At 36.4% G+C, this 12187-nt stretch overlaps 1 protein-coding gene across 1 annotated transcript in view; it reads left to right on the forward strand.

Annotated features, from left to right (window-relative positions):
- ST6GALNAC3 (ST6 N-acetylgalactosaminide alpha-2,6-sialyltransferase 3) overlaps positions 1 to 8631 on the forward strand; it is a gene marked incomplete at its 5' end in the record, with an annotated part of 71568 nt that extends 62937 nt beyond the window's left edge. Inside the window, 2 exons of the mRNA XM_080623467.1 lie at positions 5821 to 5928; positions 8143 to 8631. Coding sequence (XP_080479593.1) covers positions 5821 to 5928; positions 8143 to 8329 — 295 coding nt within the window. The 3' untranslated portion in view covers positions 8330 to 8631. The remainder of the gene's footprint in view (positions 1 to 5820; positions 5929 to 8142) is intronic.
- Between the last annotated feature and the right edge of the window lie 3556 nt (positions 8632 to 12187).

A 12187-nucleotide genomic window follows, 5' to 3' on the forward strand; every position in this document is an offset into this window, starting at 1 on the left:
AAGTCCTGCATCAGTACAGAATGCAAAGAAAACACATGCGTGCATGCACACACGTATGAAGAATGAATAATTATGATAAACAGCTGCCTAACAGGTATTTTTAGAGTGCAGGAATAGCAACCAATTTTACCAGGTGAAATCAATTCTCTGTGCTTGCATCTTCATTGCTCTTCTTCTGCTTTTTTGCCTTTTTTTCTTTTTCCCCAGAAAGCATATAATGAAACTATTAGCAACAAAGCACTAAGTCTTACAGAAAACAGAATTAAACCTAGGCTAGAGCTAATACTCTTCAGCATTTAGATTCTTACTCTTCACCTGTACAAATGTTTTCCTTCCTTTTTTCCTCTCAAGATAACATCTTTCTGGCATGAGAAATATATGTGCTCCTCAAAATAGAGATGCTAGGAAAATGAAACTTGCCATTCCCTCAGAAGTAGGGACATTTTTCTGTCAGCTCATTCTAATCTGTCATTTGCAATTGTACTTTTGATACAAAGAAGAAGGCATAGACCAAACCTGTGACTTAGGTGGGCATTTAATTTGTCAAAGAAGAAGGGTTGCTCAGCACCTATATTCAGAGATGCTTCCTCAGAAAAAAAAAACAAACCTCAGTCAACATAAGGACAAGAGTAGCATTGATTTAGCTAGTATATTAAGAAGATTAAGAATATATAGCAAGTAGAATTAAGTAACTGATCACCAGTTAGTGCTGGTAGATCAATTTTCGATATTTTTAGTTGTAAGGAAATACACTGTTATTCAGCAATGCAAAAACCTACAGTAACCCAGGGAGAACAGTTAGTTTTCTTTAACAAGGAAGTGCAGAGGGAACATGTACCTTGCACCTTCATTCCCGAGGGTCAGTCACACTCAAGGCTGACACAGGGCAAGTGGTAGAAAGTCAGGCAAAACCACAGTATACTGACCCCTTCCCAGAAAGATTGGCAGTATCTTGATGCACTGCAGATAAGTACCAGTGACGTGTCTACCTGAACACAGTTTAAGCTAACCTTGGCACAGTTCTTGAAAATATTGCTATTTATTTTGAATCATTTGTAAAAACCTTTTAGCATGTCAGAAGGACATCTCATATTATGAAGCCTCCACGGTGTGCATTACAGGTCTCTTAGTTTGTTTTGGCCAACACCCTTATTTATACTTACTTATTAATCAAGGGGCCTTATGAGCTGCTGCAAATAAAGCCGCTCCTGATTCAGTAGTTTGGTGGGAGGGTCATCTGAGGATTAGAGTCTATAAACAGCCTTTATGAAAAGATAATTTTTTTTTTTTTTCTCAACTAATTGCCCTGGAGAATCCTGTCATTTCAATCTGTCATTCTTGAATTTTATTTTACTGCAATATTTTGAAATTAAGCAAAAAAAAGTGTCTAGTTAACGCTTTTGGCAAGCTCTCTATTACTTCATATCTTCTTGAAGTCCTACAACTCTTAGTTTTTAATCTTAATTAACACTCCTAATTGACCTTCTGTGCTCTCTAATTTCTCCCAAAAGAATTAAATAAAAAGGCTTCTAAATTCTTTACTCCAATCAGATTGACACCAAATTGCTGGTCTACATCTCGAACTTAAAACACTTCTGGTTTTTTCTGTTTTTTTATTTTTCTACCACTGAAGTCCCCACTGGAAATTACAGTTCATTGAACCATAGAGCTAGAATTGATTGTGCACATAAAAAATCCTGAAACAACTGAAGAAAGAAACGAACTTCCTAGAATTCTGTGGTAAAATCAGAACTCCAGTGACAATAAAACTTTTACCCAATTTGAACTCACCTGCCCTTGATCATTAAGAAAATATTTGATGTTCCTCCACTTTCCTCTGATGAGAGAAGGAACTAGATTTTCTTTCATTTAGCCTACATCAAAGCATGGTTATAAATGTCAAAGAAGATGAATTTCAGTCACCAGTATTTTTATAAGGCACTCTCTATTCCATCTTCTTTATATCAATTTTTCATGCTTTTTGTTGAATATTGGAAAGCTAAGACTAATGAATCCTGTCTAAATTGCTTCTATTTTTAATTAATTTCTAATTAAAGCTTTATGTATCACACATTACAATTCTAGCAACCCTAAACACATTTTTTACTATCTTCTGGCGATTTTCTTTCTTGAGGTGTTATGAGAAACTGTAATCAGTTCTTTCTACTGGAGTTTATGGAAAGCATTTCTAAAAATGCAAATTCTATGTTTTGAGACTTGAAACTTGCAAATAAATATTAATCTTGGAGCTTACTTTTACATTCTGAATTGAAATAATGACATTTTAAGCACTTAAACCTTCCCTAAGAGCAAGAAAGGTAAACATATACTTTGTTTCAAGTATCCTAATAATGTTGATTCCATTGGTCTTTTCATATGTTTAATGTTAAGCATATGGATATGTACTTTCCTGAAATGCTGGATGGTATTTAGCAGAATGAATTACATCCCAACAATAACATTTCTTCAAGAATCTTAATAATGTAGGAAGTATCCAAAATAAGCTTTCATTTTCAGGATAAACAAACATAGTAACTTTTTGTGAGCACTGCCTTTTTGTTGCTGCATCCAGCTGTAAATCATGCCGTGAAAGAAAAAGACATCTTTAAAATGCATTTTTTGAAAAACAGTGCATTATTCTCTCCTGAGCTGTTGAGACAATTTCCTGCCTAGATCTGGTGCCCCATTAATTTTAGTGTGTAAGAAAAAGTCACTGTGAGCTATAGGGAACAATTTTGGATTTGCTATATGGACATATATCACAACAAATTTGCCTATAGTAGTTCTATGGATGCTGTTTAACAAACTCTTGTTTTCCGTCTTTTGGGATTAACTTCCTCCTTCCCTCAGATTTGTCCAGTGACATAGCCTTATGCTACACATAAGGAGGATTCTTTTCAGTGTGTAAAATTTGAAATCTGAATTCAATTACAGTAACAAGAGGAACTCTTTCTAATGAGTCTCAAAAAGTCCTGCCCAAACATGTAAAGCTCTCCTGTAGAGAAATAAATTGAGTGCACTGTGTTAGCATAATAGCAAGGGCTGAGACATAGCTTTGCCCTACAGTTTTATGGGATAATATTTTAAAAGGTATGCAAAGATATATGACTTTTTGGGGACAGCGAAAATTGTTTTCACATTTCTAATATTGTTTTCATTAGAATGTTGAAAGTATGTTTATGGTATCAGATTGAATTCTAAGGTGTTACCAAATCATGCAGAATCCCCACTGCTTAAGTGTATTCCCTTGCCTCCCTACTTATCTTCAGAGCAAAAAAATGGGAGGAATGTGCTTTGTTTTAAAGCATATAATCTGTATTCTGTCATGTACTTCATCTCCGAGGGAAGGTATCTGGAAACTCACTCTGCTGTTTTTATTTATCCTGCTAGTGTAGTATATAGATGAGAGGACTAAGGTCCAACGGTGTTAAAACAAGACATGAAATATTGATTAATTCTTTTTTTAAAATTCCTTTTTCCTCTTGAGTATAGCAAGTTTCAGACACTACTGTCAATATAGTACTCTCCAATAAACCTCCATTATCTGGAGGTTCCTGATCTTCATAGTGTTCTTGTAAATGATTGTTATGATTCTAAATGGCTTTAAAACCTCAAGGCTAGTGTTGTTCTGGTGTAAGAGCAGAAAGCAAGTTAGAAGCAATGCAGCTTTTTATCATGGCAGAATGTTACTCAGAAATAACATGAATTGGATTGGGAATTCTCTTTGCTAGACAGTTAACAGAACATTCTGTTTGAAGAAATGAAGATCGTAACAGGACAGATAAACAGATGTACAGTTTTGTGGATACGAAAGTGTCAAGTAAAAAAGCACAATTATAGCTGGTGTCCACTTAATGAAACACAGGTATTTGACACCCTGCCTTTTGTTTTCATTTTTCATTCTTCAGTGCTGAGTTAACCCCTTATTTATTATTTCCAGGATGGTCCTTTACAAAAGCAGTTAAACTTAGGAGTTTCCCAAAGGAAAAGGACATTTCAGGAAAGGTAGGGATAAAAGTTTGCACCAGCTAACCCATGAAAGATGACAGACACGGGCAAGAAAGAGAAGATGTAGCCTAAACTACTTTCAGTGTTCTTGAGTACAGTAAAACGCTCTGGGAGTTGAGGTAATTGTTTTTCAATACAAAGAAAAATTAAATAAAAATTGTTTAAACTGGTGTGTACTGGAGTTTTCTTAGGAAAGTAAATCCCTTGGAGCTTTTCTACTATCCATAATAAAAGGTATTGATCAGAGAACAAATATGAATCTCAGTCTTGTATATGGCAGGTAATGTCATTATAAAGGTTGTACAACTACTTTTTCACCAGTCATCCTAATTAGTACTTAGTCAAACTTCAACAAGAAAGAGCAAGGAAGTAACACAGAATCTGAGCCAAAAGCCACTAACTGGGAGATTTACCTGGGAGGCAGGATACCGTGCTACATTCTTGCTCTGAACCAGCAAGAAACACTTAAGGCTGTTTCTTCAGTCTCGCAGGACAGTTGGGTTTTATAGGCTGCATAAGTTGCTGTATGATGGTGTGTTTTCCACATGAAAGCTTTATTCCTACCCCACGATGAAAATGTTTTTAGAAGATTTTGTTGATGGGGATAACTGATTCATACATAGGTCTGCTTGGGAGTTCTTCTGCAACAAAACTTAACTGTGTGCAAACCTTACACTACTTTAACTTATGATGGAGAACAGACTGCTCCCTGTTGTAGCCAAAAAACAAGAGCTAAAAGATGTGGCGTAAAGCTAAATTATCCCTTCCTATTACTCACTCAGCTCTTTCAAACTGAGCCGAAGTTCAGGCTCTATTAAGATGATCTTATGACTTCTGCGACATCTTTCTTTGGAAATTTGACAAGTTATTTGTAACTTTAAGACAATTATTTTCATTTATTTCAATCAAACTGAAAGCAATATATGCACAAAGCTGGACTTCAACCAGTTCATAAGCAATGAGAGAAAAGTGTGTTCTTATTGCTTACGAGATTTTAAGGCAGTAAGTCTTGCTTGCCCAGGTTACATGAGTAGCTTTGTTGTCTTCCAGTTCCCCACTGGGAACATTTGTTTCAGTAGACTGAATGGGATTTGGTCTGTAATTAATAGAGCATGTATTTGCTCGCACAGCCAGCATGAGAGCCAAATCCTTACTCACCATTTGTTGTCACTCATCCAGGTAATACTTTAGGACTGATTTAATGCACCTAGTTATTTGATCAAAGGCTATCACTCTGGGCACAGTCCTCTTGTGTTTTTCTCTCTGCTGTGTTATCTTAAAGAATGATAACACAAACTTATGTAAAGGGATATGCACAGAGTAATGTTTTTCAAAGTCTTGTATTTAATGGTTTTCTATCCAAATGTCCTTAAAAGTTTAATTGTGTGAATTTTCATGCTGAGAACAGTCCACTGCAAATAAAGGTTTTGTTTGTGGAAGAGGATGGTGCATACTCACATGCACACAGCACAAACTCTGCTAGTAGTTTGCTTTTTGGTGAAATTTATCTCATTTTATACACTGTACTAATTGCCATCCTTCACATGTAAAACCAGATTATTTTCTGTCTTATGGGAGATGCTTTGTTTGGCCTCAGATATTTAACGTGGTATCTCTTTTGTGGACAATTGCTTGAGGCCCCAAGCTGAGAAGAATGAGAGCACATCTATAAATAATTCAATATAGTTGTATTGTTTTGACAGATTGTCAAGTTGGTTTATGCCTTTTGTCCCAGGTAATAGATTATACTTCTTTGGCAAAGTGTTGCTAATTTCTCATTGCAATTGTTTTGTGTATTTTGTATTTTTACAGTGTCCAGTCAGGTTCATATCTCAGTACGGGTTGGTTTACCTTAATTTTGGCTATGGATGCCTGCTATGGAATTCATGTCTATGGGATGATAAATGACACCTACTGCAAGTAAGATCACAGGAAATTATTTTCATGCATCTACAATTCTGATGTCTTGTCAAAATTTTGCAATTTATTTTAATATCATAAATCCCCAAAATGGATCAGGCAGTCATTTCCCACTGTTTGGCATTGATGTGACACTATTGTCAACATATTTAGTCCTGATATGGCATTTGCTGTTGATAAAAACATTTATAAAATCTAACATTGGTTGTCATAAGGAACTATTTTTAACCAAAGATCTTTTGCAGTTCCTGAATTACATGGAAACAGAGTATGTTCATACTTTTCTCACTTACTTCTACTTTTCTAGTACTTACTTGTACTGCTAAAACAAATCTGTAGAGGAAATACTAATATGTTGGTTCTCTCAATACCAAATCAACCTAGAAGTGAAAGAAACTGGTTAGTCCAAGATAGTTACCTGAAATTACATTTCACCACAACTGAGAAACCTACTTGAACTTTCTAGGTTATACATGACTTGTTGTGAGTAGTAGCATGTTTTTAATTAGACAATAAAACAAGTCCTGTAAGCTTTATCGCAGTAAACTGACATAAATTCCAACCAACTACTGCTGGTGACCTTACAGTGACAATCGATTAATCCTGTTGTCAGAGGTGTAACTAAACACAGTCTGTGAAAGTCCAAGTTAAATGTTTTAATCTACAGTATATGGTATAAAAATACAAAGTGTAACTATTCCTCATTCAGAAAACCAGGGAATGTCATAAACAGTGTATGATATTAGTATAGATCTATTATTCTGTACCTAGACTAGTTCAAGTCTTGCATGTAATCAGTCCAGTGGGTCCTCAGCTCCTAAAGTCCTTATGCGGACCCTCGCTCCTCATTCTCCGTTTACTCCAGTGTGGGACTCATTCCTAACAAAAAGAATTTGAGATTTGAGTCACAGCTATTTAGTGAGGGTATCTTAACATTAGAGACTGACTTTTTAGAACTTGCAGATCTCACTGATTGAGTCATCCAGATGGAACGAACATATGTTGTTCTTTGTTTATGAAAACACATTAGTCTCCCTGAGATGAGGGGTGACAGGACTAAAGTTGTCCTCACAGAGTTCAGCCAAGCTGGCATTGCATAGCCCTGATGCAAAACCAGTAAACAGCATGATAGCGCTCCAGTCTGTTGGCAGCAGAGAATGACTGGTTTCCTTAAAGCTGCAGTTCTATATATTGTTCTTATAACTGTCTTATTCAGCCAGTTCAAGAACCAGTTTCAAGAGCTGAGGCTATCCAATGAGAACAGTCTGATTAGGGATGGAGCCTTATGGACTGAGTTCTCACTGGTTAAACAAAATGTGCAGTACCCTTAAGAGTCAGCCCATCAGCTTCTTACTGATTGATAAGACCAGTGTATGTTGAGAGATACAGTTAGCTTCATTTTCTTTAGGAAAAAAAAATTGAAATCATGCTCTAATGAAAGCCCTCATACAATTTTGTGAAGGAGATCAGGTGCTGACACATAGAAAGGATTTCAGATAATTCACAGAATCACTTAGGTTGAAAAAGACCTTTAAGATCACTGAGTCTAACTGTTAACCTGGCACTGCCAAGTCCACCACTAAACCATGTCCCTAAGTGCCACATCTACACGTCTTTTAAATACCTCCAGGGATGGTGACTCCACCACTTCCCTGGGCAGCCTGTTCCAATGCTTAACAACTCTTTTGGTGAAGAAATTATTCCTAATATACAGTCTAAACCTCCCCTGGCACAACTTGAGGCCATTTCCTCTCAACCTGTCACTTGTTACTTGGTAGGAGAGACTGACATGTGCCTTCCTATAATCTCCTTTCAGGTAATTGCAGAGCGTGATCAGGTCTCCCCTGAGCTTCCTTTTCTCCAGGCTAAACAATCCCAGTTCCCTCAGCCGCTCCTTTATGAGGAAGAGACTGTGCTGGTCGAGACTTGTTCTATAGACCTTTCGCTACCTTTGTTGCCCATCTTCGGACCTCAACGTCTTCCTTGTAGTGAGGGACCCAAAACTGAGCATGTTATTTCAGGTGCAGCCTCACTAGTGCCGAGTGAAGTGGGACAACCACTTCCCTAGTCCTGCTAGATACACTATTTCTGATACAAGCCAGGATGCTTATATCCTGTATTGAGAAGCAGTATATATTACTATATATACTTATTGGAAATATATATATTATTGGAAATAATTCTTGTTTGTTTGTTTTTTTTTTTTTTCTCTAGATCAGAAGGCTTTCGTAAAGTTCCCTATCACTATTACGAGCCAGGAAGAGATGAATGCGAGGAATACTTTCTGCATGAAAATGCTCCATATGGAGGCCATAGGTTTATCACAGAAAAGAAAGTATTTGCTAAATGGGCCAAGAAACACGCAATAATATTTACACACCCCAATTGGACAGTGTCTTGATACTGGTTTTCTTAACACTCCCTTAACAGCATATTACAAAAATGTGTCAGTTTACAACAATTTTGCTTACATCTGGCTGGCCTTTCTCAGCCTAGGTAACACTAAACTAAAAGCCAGAAGACAAAGCGGGTGACAGTTCAGCTGTTAAGCAAAATTAATCATCTGTGGAAGGCAGACACATTGTTTGTTATTTCTTAGGGTTGTACTCCACACAATGCACTTTATACTTTAACTGGATTTCATTTCAAGGCAGTAGCAATTAAAGACAGATGAGATTTCCTGTATATACAGGTGCACACAGAGGACATGATGGTCCTTTAAAACTTGTTCATCACCTTACGTAATTAAAATTCGTATTTGCAGCTGGTATTGGTAGAAATTTTCCACAAAAGAAATATGAGGTAAAATACAGACCTCCAAAGTCTATGAGTGAATTAATTTAAAAAAAACATCTGAACACATGCGAGCACCTGCATATATGGTAAAATTAGAGATGAGCTAAACATGGTTCTTGAACTGTACACAACTCTTGCATGAGAAGATACTGTTTACTCTAAGGCTCATAATTAATTCATAACTTCTGAAATGCAGCTTCCTTTCATCCTGGTCAGGCTGCACCTCATTGAATTATGTGATTTCTACTTTTGGAGGCAGTTGTCCCACAGTTTAGCTCCAGCAGCGTGGCACTTAGCAAAGATTGTGTTTTGCATTCCATGCTGAACCTTTGGGTGTTTTACCAGCCCTACTGTCAATACCCAAGCTGGCTAGTGTTGTCTCACAAACATCTACATTTACTCCAGTTGTGTCTTCGAGTTGCTCCAACATCCAAATACCTGTATTTTGACAGTATTTCCTAGGCAGTCATCATAATTTATTTAAAATCTCCAGTTTCTCCATCTTTAAAAGCAGGGATAGCATCTATCTACCTCACAAGGGAGTTGTGAGGATTAATGTAAATCCCTAAAGCACTTTCCTGATGAAGAATGCTACAGAGCATTTATTCTTAACACAAAAACAATGGTACCTGTCATTTATTCTTGTCTGTTGAGTATTTGAAGAAAGTGACAGTGTGTCTGAATCTGATGACGAATTGTTCTGTGCATCTGCTTTCCTGCTGAGCATAATTTGTAATACTGGGTTCTCTCAGCTTGCATTGCTTCAAATGCAGCTGAAAGAACTCACCCCCTTGCTGTATTATCTGCACATCAAGAGGTAGTTCAAGAATTTTAAAATATACTCATCTCTAGTTGAAATATGTATTTCCAAGCTTACTCTCATGGAATGTTTCCAACTGCAGCAGACTCATTTGTAATATGACCATAATTCAACTATACATGTAAGTTTTATTTAAACTGTATTTAAATTAATGCTTTAAGTTTAGAATGTGTCCTATGAATATTTTAACATCTGGAATGTCAGATTCAACACTGTAATAGCCAATACTGTGAACACTTGAAAGAATTATGTGTGAAACATGACACACAGGGTTTACTCACACTACTTAAACATTAACCAACAGGAAACTTTGTATGCTTTTGTAAATCATGAAAAGGGGAAAGTAAAAAGCTATTTTTACATGTAAGTATTTGTATACTGACTATTTCCTATTGTATATTTGTATATATAAATCTATATTTTATATGTTCATGGCATATGTATTCTCTCAGCAGCAGGTGCAACTCTAAGGATGAGGAGATCTCTTCACCAGTGTTCCTCCTCCTCCTGATCACTGGTTTCTTCTTGCTGTTGGTAGGTGATGCCAGGGTATCATCTCTCTCACTCCTTCTATTTCCTACTGTAAATGCAGATTTCTGATTTTATTTTCAATACAGCTCAGCTTTTACTGCTTACTTTAGTGCTGTAAGTGTTCATGCTGGCTGTCAGACAGACTGGGACCATGCTTATGATCCTGTATAAACATCTATATTTAAATGCAGGCTCCATCCCATACTTATTGAGTGACTTGATGTCTTACCTTTCTGTTTGGAAAAGGAGAACAATAATATTTTCTACTCCCTGTCTTGACTGACTTTCCTGTAAGCTCTTGAGACAGATATTATCATTTGCAATGTATTTGTATAACGCCTTGCAGGAGAGGTGCCCAAAGTGTTTGAAGGCTACAGGTACTGCTGTATTACACAAATAATTTGAACTGGCTGCTTCTTGTCCCTAGAGTTTAAAATCAACTGTAGGCTAATATAGCATGGGATAAAATCAAGAGGGGGAAGTCTCATGGATGGATGAAGAGTTGCAGCAGCAAAAGACAGTGAGCTAGATTTAGCACCATATGCATATGCAACTTTTCAGTCCAATGGATGGCTGGATAGATGGAAAACTAATAAAAAAAATTGTAATGCGGGATTTGAAGAATCCAGGACATGCAGAACCAGGGACAATATTCCACACATATTCCCCAGAGCAGCCTGGGGAAACCTATAATTCCCTTGTGGGAAGAGTAGCTGAGAAGAATATCAGTCAAACTCAACTTGCATTTAGAAGGTCTTTGGGTTAACAGAAAATGACTATGAAAGTGTTGCACATGGAAGTGCAGTTGGGCTAGGCACACTTACATGAGAAACATCCTCAAGAAGCACAGTCTTTCATCCCAGCAAGTTGTTTTCATATGAAAGGCAGTTTTTAATCCTGTGAAAGTTTTTAAGATAATTAAGACTTGCCAGATCGCCATAAAACTCTTGTAAAATATGTGCTTCATACTGAAGTTCCTTGTAGAGTGCTTGCACGCTGTATGAAACAATATCTCATGCAAAGGCTAGCTAAGAAAAATACAGCTCTAAGAACAGCTAAGTGTACAGCAAAATTGAGAACATCATTAGAGTGCAGTTGCCACAGAGCATAGTAAAAGTGTTGCTCTCTGCTTGGATTTGCAGTTAGAGCAGATCCACTTTTAGAAACATTGCAGCAGGCTTCATTCACACTAGAGTAAATGAACATCAGTTCCCTTATTTAAATGAGCCTGTCTTTAGCATAAACTAAACACATATTTGCATGATTTTTATTATATGAGTAAGGAACTGTGACCACAGTGTTAAAGACGATTCTGCAAAGAAATTACTTAGTTGAAATCTGTTAAAAATCAGCACTGTGGCAAAGAAGAAGGAATCTCAGTACTTGGTTGGGCAGTAAGAGATCTTGATGACCTTCTGAGAGCAGTTTAGACATCAGCTGAGAGACATTTATTAATTCTTTAAAATAAAGCCTACTACAGTTTACCTGAATGTAATCAGATCCTAATTGCTTATTCATTCAAGCAGTCGTATTTTAATCAACTACTCCTGTGTATAAAATAAGCAGGGAGTTTACCTGAGGTTTTCAAAATAGATCTTCACGTTGCTGCTAATAGCAGAATACTCTCAAATAATTTAGCACTTTTTTTTTGCCATCAGCCAGTTAAGTAGTCACCAAATGTTTTCTTTACTTATTTAGTTAGTTATTTAAAACACACTTCTCGAAGGAAAAAAAAAAAAAGAAAAAAGAAAAAAGAAAAAAGAAAAACAAAACGGCATTTATTGTTTTGCTTGCTGAAGGCTTGGTTTTAATAAATGTTTAAATTTTAATACACTTCATATTTTATGTGCATTACCTTCTCTCTCTCTTTTTTTTTTTTTTTTTTTTTTTTTTTTTTTTCCCAAGGAAAAAGAGTTTTAAATAGAAGCAGAATTTTTCCCAAGGAGAAAAAAAAAAATAATAAATTATTGACTGGTAATTACTAATTCGCAGGTAATTAACTGAGTAACATAAAATCCTGTTCTTTGTTTTTCCAAACAGACATAGCACACGATCCCAACCTTTTCAACCCCACTAGATATCTGGATTGCATCCCTCAGCTTGTATCACAGA

Source organism: Psittacula echo (genome assembly GCF_963264785.1).
Source record: "Psittacula echo genome assembly, chromosome: 7".
NCBI classification, from domain to species: domain Eukaryota; kingdom Metazoa; phylum Chordata; class Aves; order Psittaciformes; family Psittacidae; genus Psittacula; species Psittacula echo.